The sequence below is a fragment of the Camelus ferus genome, chromosome 8 (assembly GCF_009834535.1).
Source record: "Camelus ferus isolate YT-003-E chromosome 8, BCGSAC_Cfer_1.0, whole genome shotgun sequence".
Lineage (NCBI taxonomy): Eukaryota > Metazoa > Chordata > Mammalia > Artiodactyla > Camelidae > Camelus > Camelus ferus.
In genome coordinates this window covers 43,479,378-43,493,701 of record NC_045703.1, presented here as the reverse complement: position 1 = coordinate 43,493,701, position 14,324 = coordinate 43,479,378, and the positions used below count along the sequence as shown (strand labels likewise).

Genomic DNA, 14,324 nt, shown 5'->3' with positions numbered 1-14,324 from the left:
TACTTCCTTCTTGTACTTTAGATTTCTTTCCGCTTTTTTGGCCATTGAAAATAATAAATGCTTCAATTAGTGGTATAATAAATCTTTGTGTATATCGGATTATATTTAAAGATAAAGTTACTAGATCAAATTGATTTCAAAATAGATCACATCAGTTTTCAGTTATATGAGCAATATAGCAAAATAGATCCTCATGAATTAAATATTTGGTGGTTCTATGAGCTATTGAATGTAAGTGTAAATGTTTTTTAATGTGATGGTGGATTCTATGTCTTTCTTTCATTTGGTTAATTTTTATTTAGATACTTGAAGCTATGTTACTTGGTTTGCATTACAGATTTAGAGCTGAATCTTCCTTGTGAATTGAACAGTTTTTCATTATTAAATATACCGTTTATGTCTAATAATGCTTTTTGTCTTTATATCTACTTTATCTGACATTGGTATAGTTTCCTGAGCTTTCTTTTGGTTAATATTTTCTTGTTATATCTTTTCCCATCCCTTTACCTTTAGACTTTCTGAGTACTTCCAATTAAAGTAAATTTTTTCCAAGCAAGATATTTTTAAAATGCAGTTTGCCAATATTAGTTTATTACCTATACTATTATTATTTATTTGTATGCTAATTTATTTTTAATTAATTCAACAAAGAATATATTTAAGTTTATTTCTATCACCTTGTTATTTGCCAGCTAACTTGGTGTCCTTTTCTTTTTTTGCCTGTTTTTGGATTAATCAAAAAATAATTTTATTATTCCATTTACTGTATTTTAGTGAAATTATAGAAATTATAGCATGCATTCCTTATTTCATTCTAATGCTAATGATTACTTTTACAACTTCTCTAGAAAGCTAGAAACTTAGAATATTTTAACTCATTTACTAGTTCTTTCTTTTGCATTATTGTTATGTATTGCAGTATACTGCATGAAGTATAAATAGTTCACCTATATTTTAAACTTCTTAAACCATTAAAATGATTGTTTTGTACCATCAATATTTGTTCTATTTACCCATGTATTTACCCTCTTCATTCTTTCTTTCATTTATAATTTTTTTATCTGGGATCATTTTCCTTTGCCTGGAAAACATCCTTTAGAATTTGTTTTAGTGCAGGTCTACTGACGACAAATTTTCTTAGTTTTTGTTTGTCTGAAAATGTCTGTATTTGGCTTTAACTTTCATAGATAATCTTCTCTGGCTGTAGAATTTTAAGTTGATAGTAATTTTCTTTCAGCATTTTAATTATGCTATTCCATGTTTTCTGACTATATTGGTTTTTGTTATGTTGCTGAGAAATTAATCAGTCAATCTAAGAAAGAGATGGAAAGTTTGATTCTAGCCAAATTTAAGGATTATAGCCTGGGAAGAACATCTCAGAAAGCTCTGAGAACTGTCCTGTCCCTTTGAAGTGAACTATGCCTTGGCACAGTTATACAAGTTTTTGAGACAGAGGGCTGTACATTAAATGATATATTATTGCCAGTTTACATAATCAGATCTAAGCACCATGTGACCCCTTATCAAGAAAAATGTTATCTTTAAGGAGATGTCTTATTGATGCTAGAAGAATGTTGCTTTTTAAGGTTGAGCAGGTTTTTCTGCCAATGGGGAAGTTTTGGTCAAGGCATAATGCAAATACATGATGCACAGTGCAGAGAGAGAAGAGGCCAAAGAGCAGAGGAAAGTTTTGTTTAAATTTCTCCTGTCTTGCCATAAAATATGAATTTTATTTCACAGTTAATAAGTCAGTTATAGTCTTATTGTTGATCCTTCGACAGTGATGAGTTTTACCCCCTCATATTGCATGTGAGATTTTGACTTTGTTTTTTAAAAGTTTTACTATGATGTTCCTTGTTGTGTTTTTCTTTGTATTTATCCTCCTTGGTGTTCTTGGCTGTTTTTCAATCTATGGATCGATGTCTTTTTCAGCTTTGGAAAATCTCCAGCCACTTTCTTGAAATATTGCTTCTCCCTCTATTCTCTTTCTCCTTTCATGTTAGGATTCAGTTTACACATAAGTAAAGACCTTTCCAATATGGTTGAAATGTCCCTTATCTTCTGTTTTTAACAGTCCATTCTTTTTATCTCTCTGTAGATAGAGTGTAGGTATTTTCTACTCTCTACTTTCTAGTTCAACAATCTTCTCTTACTATATGTCCAAATTGCTATTAAATCACTATGGAATTCTTAATTTCAGTTATTGAATTTTTCAACCCTGGAGTATTTATTGAATATTTTTTGTAAATGTCAGTTCTCTTCTGAAATTCTCCTTCTTGTCTTATAGTTTTGAACATATTAATCAAAATTATTTTGAATTACATACCCAATAATTCCTATATATGAGACACTCTTACATTCATTTAAATGCCTTTTTTTTTTTTTTACTGTTTTCTCACATGTTTATTCTCTCCCTCTCTGTCTCTTTTTCTTTCTTTCTTTTTTTTTAAATCAAGGGAGGATTACTTTTGCTTTTGTCTGGCAGCTAAAATGGGCAGATCACCTTCATCCATTCAGAGATTGAGCTAAATTTAGTCTATGCTTCAATTTTTGTGAAGCCTGTTCTATTTATAGTCAACTCTATCTTTTAGAAAGTAGTCTTTAGGAGCCGTGCGGGACATTTACTGAAGCTCTGTCCTCCTCCCTCTCCTTGGCTGGCCTTGTTTTCACATCTTTAGGAGACTCTGAAAAGCACTGCTGGCTTCTTCAACTTCTTATGGAAGAATATTTCTAACTGCTATCTCTAACCCTGTGCTGCCTTTAAATGGGCCAAACCCAAAAGGGAAATGTGGTGCTGAACAACTCCTTTCTCTGAGTTTCCCTGGGTGACCTGCTAGCCCCTAACTCCAATTTCTGTCTCCCTAGAAATGTTCATCTACTAAAGACTCAACTGAACTTCCTTCCTCCTTAACCACCACTTTTGGTTTTGTTTCTCAACCTCTCTCATGATGCCAGTTACTAAGCCACAAATACCTTGAAGGGAAAAGAAGTGTAGAATATTGGGTTCCTCTTACTGTGTTTCTCTGCTTTTCAGCATCTCAGTCTCTCAAATCAATGAAGTTTGAACACTCCCTCACACCATAAACAAAAATGAACTCAAAATGACTTAAAGACTTAAATATGACAGGACAACATACATCTCCTAGAAGAGATCAGGCAAAACATTCTCCAACGTAAATTGTAGCAGTGTTTTCCTAGGTCAGTCTACCAAGGCAATAGAAATAAAAGCAAAAATAAACAGATGGGTCTTAATTAAACTCATAAGCTTTTGCACAGCAAAGGAAACTATAAACAAAACAAAAAGAGAACCTACCGAATATGAGAAAATATTTGCAAATGATGCGACTGACAAGAGCTTAACTTCCAGAATATACAAACATCTCATACAACTCAAAACTGAAAAAACCAACAACCCAGTCAAAAAATGGGTAGATGACCTAAACAGACATTTCTCCAATGAAGACCTACAGATGGCCAGTAGGCACGTGGTAAGATGCTCAATATCGCTGATTATCAGAGAAATGAAAATCAACACTACAATGAGCTATCATCTCACACCAATCAGAATGGCCATCATCAAAAAGTCCACAAGTGATAAATGCTAGGGAGGGTGTGGAGAAAGGGGAACCCTCCTACACTGTTGGTGGGAATGTAGTTTGGTAAAGCCATTATAGAAAACACTATGGGGATTCCTTAAAAAACTGAAAATAGACTTATCCTATGATCCAAGAATCTCACTACTGGTTGTATATGCAGATAAAACTATAACTTGAAAGGATTTATGCACCCCAGTTATTATAGCAGCACTGTTTACAATAGCCAAGGCATGGAAGCAACCTAAATGTCCATTGACAGATGACTGGATAAAGAAGCTATGGTATATGTGTGTCTGTATATATAATGGAATATTAGTAAGTCATGAAAAATAATAAAATAATGCCATTTGCAGCAACATGGATGGACCTAGAGATTAACATGTTAAGTGAAGTAAGTCAGACAAAGACAAATATCTTTTCTTTTTTTTTTTGGTGGGAGGAGGTAATTAGGTTTCTTTTTAAGTGGCAGAACTGGGGATTGAACCCAGGACCTCGTGCATGCTAAGCATGTACTCTACCATTGAGCTATATCCTCTCCCCAACAAATATCTTATTATATCACTTATTTACAAACCAGAAGTAGACTCACAGACATAGAAAACAAACTTTACCAAAGGGGAAAGGAAGGGAAGGATAAATTAGGAATTTGGGATTAACATATACACACTACTATAAGTAGATAAACAACAAAACCTACTGTATAGCACAGGGAACTATATTCAATAACTGTAATAACCTATAATGGAAAAAAATCTGAAAAATAATAGATATACATATATATGTATAACTAAATCACTTTGTTTTACACTTAAAACTGACACAACATTGTAAATCAATTATACTTTAATTTAAAATTTAAAAAAATTGTTTAACAACTATTTGTTGAATGAAACATTTTCCCCTAGTGCTTTGGAATTTCATCTTTTTCAATATAGTAAATTATTATTTATACTGTTGGTTGAAATAAAAACACACAATGTGAGAGCTGTGAGTTTCAGTTTTACTTGAGAACTTACTGAGAACTATAGCCTGGAGACAGCCTCTCAGATAGCTCTGAGGGACTGCTCTGAAGAGGTAGTGGGGGAGGTTAACATATGATTTTGGAGAAGGGGTAAGTGCAATCAAGCACATATCTCAGTAGAAGGTTGCTGCTAATCATAGGAATAGATATCTCAAAAATTTTAGTGCTTATCTAAATATGAGAGGATGCAAGTAATTGGGTTCTTAAATTTTTTCCTGAAAATATCCATCTGAAGGTCTGTTCTGCCAGTTTTCCCAGTGCCTCATTCCTGATCTCTGCCCTGAACAATTTTCAGAGTATGTTGAAGGTCAGTGACTGTAGTGACTAATGACTCAATTCTTGTAGAACTGGGTGGTGAGGGGCTGTCTTTAGTTGGCAATGCTTCGGTTGATTGCTGAATCCTCATTAATCTGACTATTATTATACCTGACTGTTGTTACAATCTGCTGTTTCAATTATTAAACTTTGATCATTGATTTTTGTTACCTAGTAGTTTAAGTACTGTCTCAGTATTCTTATTTGTCAATTTTATCTTGGCTGTTCATGTCAGGATTTCTTTGCCTACAGTGTCAGAAGTCATTATGATCTGGATTAAAGCAGTAATGGTGGAGATACAGAGCAAGAACTGAGTGAATGATATTGAGTATTGCCATCCATAGTGCTTGAGGGATTTGAAGGCTAGAGATGGCATCCCCTATCATGCAGCCTTCTGGCTTGAGAAACAGAGAATGGTGTTGTCATTGACTAAGATTGGGAATATAAAAGAAGCAGAATGTAGCAGAAAGGATTATCTGTTGAAAGAACAGAAGTAGGAGTAGCAAAGATAATTGTAGGAGATTGGTAATATTTTGACATGGCTTCTTTGGCTAGTAGGATAGAAAGTTGACTTGAGAAAATTTTTTAAAAATCAAGTCCAGTTTGTATTAGGTATCAAATGAAATTTGATGTGGCACCAATTCTAGCAGATGTATGATTTTTAAGAAGCAGCCCACAGCAGCCCTTTTCATGTATTCAACTATGTGAGATACACTGTTAGGCTGTATACAATGTTTGCGGTCATTTGAGGGGCCTAAGCTTGGGGGAAAGGATGCAGAAATCACACTGTTCAATTTGGGAGAGTTTGAGCAAAGAAGTTTCAAGTAGGGAAGTAGAAACTATTGGTGAGAAAACTATTGATGTGACCTTACAAATTTTAGTTTTGTAAAGAAAGAAATGAAGCTAGGCAGTTTACTGTATCAAATATGATTATAAGAGACAAAAGAATTTTGTAAACTATATCAAAATAAGGCAATGTTTTTATTCCTAGGTCGTTTACATGAAGGATATGGTGGAGCTGGGGGCACCCTGACCCTCCCTATCTGGCTATGCTCTCTGCAGACTAAGGCTTAAACAGTTTCTAGGCAGGGAGCCTGGAGTCCAATTTATAAGGAGAACATGCAGCTTCTTACCATCTTTCACCTGTATTTATACCAACTGGTCTTCTTTTAGTTACCTTTAAACAGACTTAGAAAATACCCCCTTGAATTGTATACTCTAACTCTAAAACATGGTCTCATCTAAATACAAAGAATAGAGAGGGTGAGGATTTTTAAGAGATTTATTTTTTATGAGGCTTCTCTTGTTTTCTTTGACTTCAGCATCCCCAAACTGCCACCCAACAAATTTGGACCTCGTGATGAGAATTGTAGAATTTTGGCCTTGGAAGAAATTGTACAATTTATTTGACTCTAACTTTTTCTCCATTAAATAAATGAAACAAATGAGGGACAGAGAAGATAAGGCCGATGTCACCTGTAAGTCAAAAGCAGAGCTAAACCCAGGAAATTCAGGTTTTCTAACAGCGGACTTAGATACTTTCACTATAATGCAGTGATTAGAAAATTCACATTAATTTACTGGATTTGTTTACTCTATCACTTTGCATATTGCACCTCTCCCCCACCCTTTTTTTAAGATTCAGCAAAATTTTTAATGTGGAAGAATAAAAAGCGGTTTCGATCTGATCCTCTCCCAAGTATCAGATTTCTCAAAACAGCTGACACAAAGCACTTTTGTAACTAAATTTAATATAAAAGCACTAAGAGTATGCAAATAAGGCACAAAGCCAAACTTCACAAGTAAACTAAAGAGATAAAGAATTAAAATGGTGCCCTTTTTAAGATTTGACTTTAGTCCTGTATTCCTGTTCTTTTGCAGTTGACAAACCACAAGCACTCTGACCTCAAACAGCCTAGCCCCTGCTGTTGAGGCACACCTGGATCAGCAACAGACAGAGTGAGCTACTTGTCAGTTGTCATTTTTTTTGGCAGTGTCTGTTCAGACATGCTCACCCCACCCCCATCCTGCCCTACTTCAGTGTTAGAAGGAAATGAAGCCACAATGAGAACTAAAAGGAGCTGTAACACCTTCTGTCCCCTGCCTCCTCCCTCCCTCCTCACTGCCCTCCCCACATAGAGCCACTCCACCCTAACTGGGCTCCAGTGTGACATCCCTGCCTGCCTGAGAAAGGAATGATGAGTTGGGACTGCAGTTGCAGAGTGACACCCAGAAGCTAAAAGCTTCTGTAAGTATCAGATCTGCACAAGACCCAAGCCAAAGCAATGGCATTGTCGCTGGAAGAATTTGTCCATTCCCTTGACCTCAGGACCCTCCCCAGAGTCCTAGAAATCCAGTCAGGCATCTATTTTGAAGGTAAGCACCTTTCTCTTGGCTGACTAGAATATGTTCAAAGAGTATCTAGTCTTGGGAATTTTAGGGGAAATTTTTAATAGAGAATATACGAATTCTGTTGAAGGAAAGGTGGTCATCTGAGAAGGTAGTTAACTGAAGAATGGTTGAGACCCAATAGTGCAGGAGAAGGGAGAAACAAGATAGGACTCTGGGATGGATAGGGACAAGGAACTGAGTGAACTTTCTTGAGCTTTTTTTAGGCCTTCAAATAGCTCAACATGAATGGTGAATAAGTTTGCCTTTTATTTGAAACTGATTGTAATCTAAGAGTGAAAAGTTAAGTTATCCATATTTGTGTTTCTAGAATATAAAACTATAGTTTTTTTTTTAAAAAACCATCTATTAAAAGCACAGTGTTTAGAAAGCAAAATTCACCAAACTCTTAACCACGTTTAAATATTGCTTATATCAATGCTTCTCTCACTCCTTCTACGGTGACTTAAGTTCTAATTTCTTAAATGATGGCATTCTTATTTGAAGGTATAGAAATTAATGTTTACTAATCACAAGATACTTTTTAAAGAATCTATGTTGAAAAGTCAGAGCTCAACTAAGATTATTGAATAAATTAGTGTACTTTGATGCAACTTACTATGTTAATTCAGTAAAAGAGCATTAAGACCTATAACATATACCCTGGAATCTTTAAGCAGTGGTTTGAATACATACAAGGCAGAGTTATTTTCTAGGCAACTATAAATTTTTGGTTCCAAGAGTAGTAGAATTGAGGCAGTAACAGAATTAGATCCAGACACACTACTAGGCAAATAAAGAACTGTTAGTAGGCAAATCTTTCCCTTTTATAGATGAAAGAATCTTTTAGGTACATTATGCTATGAAATAAAATAAAGATGGACAAATGTCAGATCCAGTTCACACACACACACGCACACACACGCGCACACACATACAAAGACACAAACACACACGCGCACTCCTCCATCAATGAATTGGTGCAGGCAGTCATCAGCTAACTATAGATAGTTTTATTTAATTCATTTTTCAATTGATTATTTTGACTCAGACCATATTTTTCCATATATACAATATTTTGAAATGTATCTTTGTTCCTAAGCCAGCCCCAAGTCATTTTTTTTGTCTCTTGTTTTGTACTTTTGAGGTTTTGCATAAGAAAGTTCTTCTTCATGTTCAGATTACAAAGATGTTTTCTTATGTTACTTTATATCAACTTTACAGTTTTACATCTCATACTTAATTTTTAAACTGTGCCATGAACTGCAAAGGGATCTAATTTTAGTTTTTTCCATATAATAACCTTGATTTCCCAGCACCATTTACTGAGCTAGCAACACAGTTGAGAAATTTGCATTATTTTTGTACCTATGGCTCTGGAATAACCATTAATCTATAGGTCATACATAAACCAATCCCTTGTTATTACTACTTTCTTCTAAGCTGATGTAGCTATTCATAGACCTTTCAAATATGTTTTTAAAGAAATCTGTTGATTACTTTAAAATCCAACTGGAATTTGTATTGGATTATATTGATTTTATAGATTAATTTGGGAAGAATTGACATTCTTACATTAAGTCTTATAAGAACATTGTATGTCTCTCTATGTGTTCAGACTATCTTCATCCTTTAGTACTTTAGTACTATATTATACTTCAGCTAAGAGAAAAGGGCATATACCTTGATGAACTTTCACAAAGTAAGCACATTCATGTAACCACAGTCCTGGTCAAGAAGTAGAAAATTACAAATATTCTGTAAGTCCCATCTGATGCCCTTTCTCTATCATTATTCACCATATTCCCCATAGGTAACCATTATCATGACTTTTGTTCATTTATGAGCTTCATATTAATGGAAAATTATAATATGAATCCTTTTTTGGTTGGCATATACGTTTAACATTGTCTTTGTAAAATTAATCCACACTCTTCTATATAGTTTATTTTCAAAAGTACAATATTGCACTAGATGACTATATCACAATATATATATCCATTCTACTGCTATTGGGCATTTGGATTATTTCCAATTTGGAGATATTAATAGTAACATAGCCATGAACATTCTTGTACATATGTGTTCACGTGTATTTGCATTCAGTTGGGTATATAAGTAAGTGGAATTGCCAGGTCATACAGTATGCATATATTCAGCCTTGGTAGGTAAGGAAAAACAAGCTTCCTAAGTAGTTATACCAATTTCCATTCCCACCAGCAGTATATGAGAGTTCCGATTAATATATATTCTTGGCAACATTATCAGTCTTTTTTTAAATTGAGATATAATTGGGATTTAATTGAGATATAACATTGTATTCGTTTTAGGTGTGTAAGATAATGATTCAATATTTGTATATATAGCAAAATAATTGCCATAGTAAGTCTAGTTAACGTGTTACCACACGTAATTACAATTTTTTCTTGTGATGGGAATTTTTAAGATTTACTTTCTTAGCAACTTTCAAATATACAATTCTGTATTATTAACTATAGTCACTGTGCTATACATTACGTTCCTCAGAGTTATTCGTCTTATTACTGAAAATTCATATCTGTTGACTTCTTTCATCCATCTCACCCCCGCTTCCCTATTTCTTACAATCATCAATTTCTTCTCTGATCTATGAGTTCCTTTTTTTTTTTTTAAGATTCCACATAAAAGTGAGATCATATGGTATTGGTCTTTCTCTATCCGACTTATTTCAGTTAGCATAGTGCCCTTAGGGTCTACGTATTTTGTTGCAAATGGCAAGACTTTCTTTTTTTGGGGAGCGGGTGGTGCTGAATAATATTCCCTTGTGTGTATATATACTGCATTTCTTTATCCATTCACTCATCAATGGACACTTAGGTTGTTTCCATGTCTTGGCTATTGTAAATAATGCTACAATAAATAAGGAACATGGAGGTGCATATATCTGATAAGTGTATAGAAGTATAGTAGTAGCTCATGGTTTTAGTTTCCATCTCTCCGGTCTCTAATGAGATTGAACACTTTTTCATATGTTTATTGGCCTTTTAGAGATGCTATTTTATGAAGAGATTATTCTTTTTTGTATTTTTTTTATTGAAGTATAGTCAGTTTACAATGTTGTATCAATTTCTGGTGTTCAGTATAATGCTTCAATCATATATGAGCATACATATATTCATTTTCATATTCTTTTTTATCATAAGTTTCTAGAAGATATTGAATATAGTTCCATGTGCTGTACAGTATAAACCTATTTATCTACTTTATATATATTAGTATCTGCAAATCTCAAACTCCCAATTTATCCCTTCCCACTCCCTTACCCCTCTGGTAACCATAAGTTTGTTTTCCATATCTATGAGTCTGTTTCTCTTTGTAAATAAGTTCATTTGTCTTTTTCTTTTTTTTAGATTCCACATATGTGATATCATATGGTATTTTTCTTTCTCTTTCTGGCTTACTTCACTTAGAATGACAATCTCCAGGTCCATCCATGTTACTGCAAATGAAATTATTTTATTATTTTTAATGGCTGAGTAGTTTTCCATTTTATAAATATACCACAGCTGCTTTATCCAGTTTATTCTTTTTTTAATTTTTTATTGATTTATAATCATTTTACAATGTTGTGTCAAATTCCAGTGTAGAGCACAATTTTTCAGTTATACATGAACATGTGTATATTCATTGTCACATTTTTTTCTCTGTGAGCTACCATAAGATCTTGTATATATTTCCCTGTGCTATACAGTATAATCTTGTTTATCTATTCTACAATTTTGAAATCCCAGTCTATCTCTTCTCACCCCCTGCCCCCTTGGCAACCACAAGTTTATATCCTATGTCTGTGAGTCTATTTCTGTTTTGTATTTATGCTTTGTTTGTTTTTTTCACATATGAGCAATCTCATATGGTATTTTTCTTTCTCTATCTGGCTTACTTTACTTAGAATGACATTCTCCAGGAGCATCCTTGTTGCTGCAAATGGCGTTATGTTGTTGGTTTTTATGGCTGAGTAGTACTCCATTGTATAAATATACCACATCTTCTTTATCCAGTCATCTGTTGATGGACATTTAGGTTGTTCCCATGTCTTGGCTATTGTAAATAATGCTGCTATGAACATTGCGGTGCAGGTGTCATCCTGAAGTAGGGTTCCTTCTGGATACATGCCCAGGAGTGGGATTCCTGGGTCATATGGTATGTCTATTCCTAGTCTTTTGAGGAATCTCCATACTGTTTTCCACAGTGGCTGCACCAAACTGCATTCCCATCTAGTTTATTCTTTTGCTCATTTTTCTATTGGGTTTTGTAAATTTTATTATTAATTGGAATATAGTGTATGTATATACATGTACATATATATAACTGACCATGTGTCAATTTTCTATGTTACAAATGTCCTTTCTCAGTCTACAACTTGAGATTTCATTTTTTTAATGATGTCTTTTGATGGATAAAAGTTTTAAATTTTAGTGTTAGTATAGTAAATTTAAAATTTTTTTCCTCTTTGTGTGTTATCAAAGAAATTTCTTTATACCTTAAGTTCATAAAGATATTCCTCTATGTTACTTTCTGGAGGTTCTGTTTGTTTACTCTCTCCTTCAGATCTGCAGCCTACCTGGAACTGATTTTTATGTATATAACTTGAGATTGAGATCAATGCTTATTTTTTAATTTGGAGCCAATTGGTGTAATTACATTTATGGAAAACTGCATTTTTCTTGCTGCCATACCATGTTACATAGTCATAAATAGTGTCATGTGTGTCTGAGTCTGTTTCCACAGCTTGTCTTCTGTTTCCACAGCTTGTCTTCTGTTTCATTCATCTAATTCCTATCCTTACACCAATTTCACCCTGTCTTAATTAATGCAGGTTTGCAACAATATATAATATGTAATTTATTATATATAATAATATGCTACAGAGCTGTAGTTCTCAAACTTGGTTGCTCATTAGAAACATCTGGGAAGTTTTAAAAATATAAATGCCTGGTTCTCTCCTCAAAAGATTCAGTTTAATTATGTAAGTCATAAAGCATGGAGATAGTGCATCATCAAGTTTTTTTTCAAAAAGTCTTCCTGATGATTATAAATGCAGCCAAATTTGAGAACTATTATGATAAAAGAAGTTCTCCCAATCTGTTATCATCTGTGCGTTGGTTTAGAGAGAATTGGCATCATTTTAAATGAAGTCTTGTAATCCATGAACCTGGTATAGCTGTCTAATTATATAGTTAGATCTCTTTCACTTTTGTTAATAACATTTTATAATTTTTTTTTATGGAGTTCTTGCACAAAAGGTTTATTTTTTCAGATTTAGTCTTTGTCCTTTGATTTTTTATTCCAATGTAAATGGTGTCTTTTGAAGTTTTCACTTTTTCTTCGTTGTGTTTGTTGAATTCTAAGATTATATCTTTAGATTATTTTAGATTTGTTATATACACATTTATGTTTTCTGTGGATATTGATTGGATCTTACTTCTTCTTTCCAATGACTGTACTTTATTTTTCTTCATTTAAGGCACTAACTAGTGCGTCTAGTATAATATTGAGTAAGAATAATGATGAAGAGTAATGATAGGTTATAAACATTTCTAATTTTCTACCAGCTTTTTAAATGATGAATGTATGTTTAATTTATCAAGCATTCTTTCTATATCTTTTGTGGTGATAGTATGATTTTTACACTGTTTTTTTTTTAATGTTAAGTCTTTTACTTATGGAATAACATCAATTTGGCTATAAATCACTGAATTCATTTTATTGATTTTTAAAGACCTTTTGTATTTCTTTTGGAGTATGAAATTGGCTTATAATTTTTATTTCTTGTAATGTCCTAGCAAGGTTTTTGTATCAAATTATATGAACTTATAGAATTCTTCTGTAGAGACTTATTCTGTTCTTCTAAACATAATGGATAAATTAGGTGTTCTTTCTCATTTAAATATGTAGTAGAATTCCAAATGATACCATTCAGAGCTGGGATTTCTAATGTAAGTATGTTTTTAATTAGGACCTCAATTTTTTAAATAACAAAGTCTTCTTATCCATAAGCATAATTTCTCTTATGAAAAAACAAAGAGCTCATCTTATAATCATGTAGTAGAATTTTTTTAATGTCTCCCCAGAGATCTTGTGTATTCTAAGCTGGTTCCTACAATGCACACATATACACATGCTGTATTGCTATATTGACTGTTATCATATTTCCTCTGTTCTCTCTGGTTATCACCAAAGTGGAAAAATGCGAGTAAGTATTATTAGCGGTGCTGATGAACTCTCTTATTAATTCTAATAGTTTATCTTTTTTATTTCTCTGGTTTTCCTAAATAGATATTGATATCATTAGAAAATATCAGGAGTTGTGTCTCTTTCCCACTTTGACAACTGTTTGCATTTACTTACCTTTATAGTATAGTCAAGGGCCTCCAGTACTATGTTAACCAATTATGGGAATTCTAGATTCTGAAGAAAATGCATCCAAAATTCCTCCATTAAGTGCAATGCTCTAAAATTGGTGTTTAACCTTTACTAAATTAAGGAAGTTCTCATCTATTCCTTGCTTTCTAGGTGTTTTTGTAATAAATATATATTGAACTTAATACTTTATCATTGACATAATAATGAGTTTTGGCTTCTTTAGTCTGCTAATGTAAGTTACCTTTAAAGATTTTTATAAGTTGAAGAATCTTTTCATTTTATATATATATATACACACACACACACACACACATATATAAAATACACACAATGTCAGAGTTTGATATTAGATTTAAGATTTTTGCATTTGATCATAATTGAAATGAGCTAATAGATTCATTTGCTTTAGATTCAAGATAACACTAGCTTCCTAAAATGAGCTACACAGATTTTGTTTTCTATTTTCTGAACATTTGCAAAAAAAGAAGGAGGCTGTAAACTCTTGAAAGTCTTTAAACAAAGGATTGCCATTAGGGTCCTATCAAATATGACACTGTGTACATGCTTTTGAAAAGTGCTTTGGTTTAAATACAAGTAGTCAG

The 14,324-nt window shown here is 33.1% G+C and overlaps 1 protein-coding gene across 2 annotated transcripts in view; it reads left to right on the top strand.

Annotated features, from left to right (window-relative positions):
- Positions 1-6,937: 6,937 nt before the first annotated feature.
- Positions 6,938-14,324, top strand: part of THEMIS (thymocyte selection associated) — a 155,684-nt gene continuing 148,297 nt past the window's right edge. For both annotated transcript variants that reach the window (XM_032484854.1, XM_032484852.1), the window contains exon 1: positions 6,938-7,308. In XM_032484854.1, the coding sequence (XP_032340745.1) occupies positions 7,218-7,308 (91 nt within the window). In that variant the 5' untranslated portion in view covers positions 6,938-7,217. The remainder of the gene's footprint in view (positions 7,309-14,324) is intronic.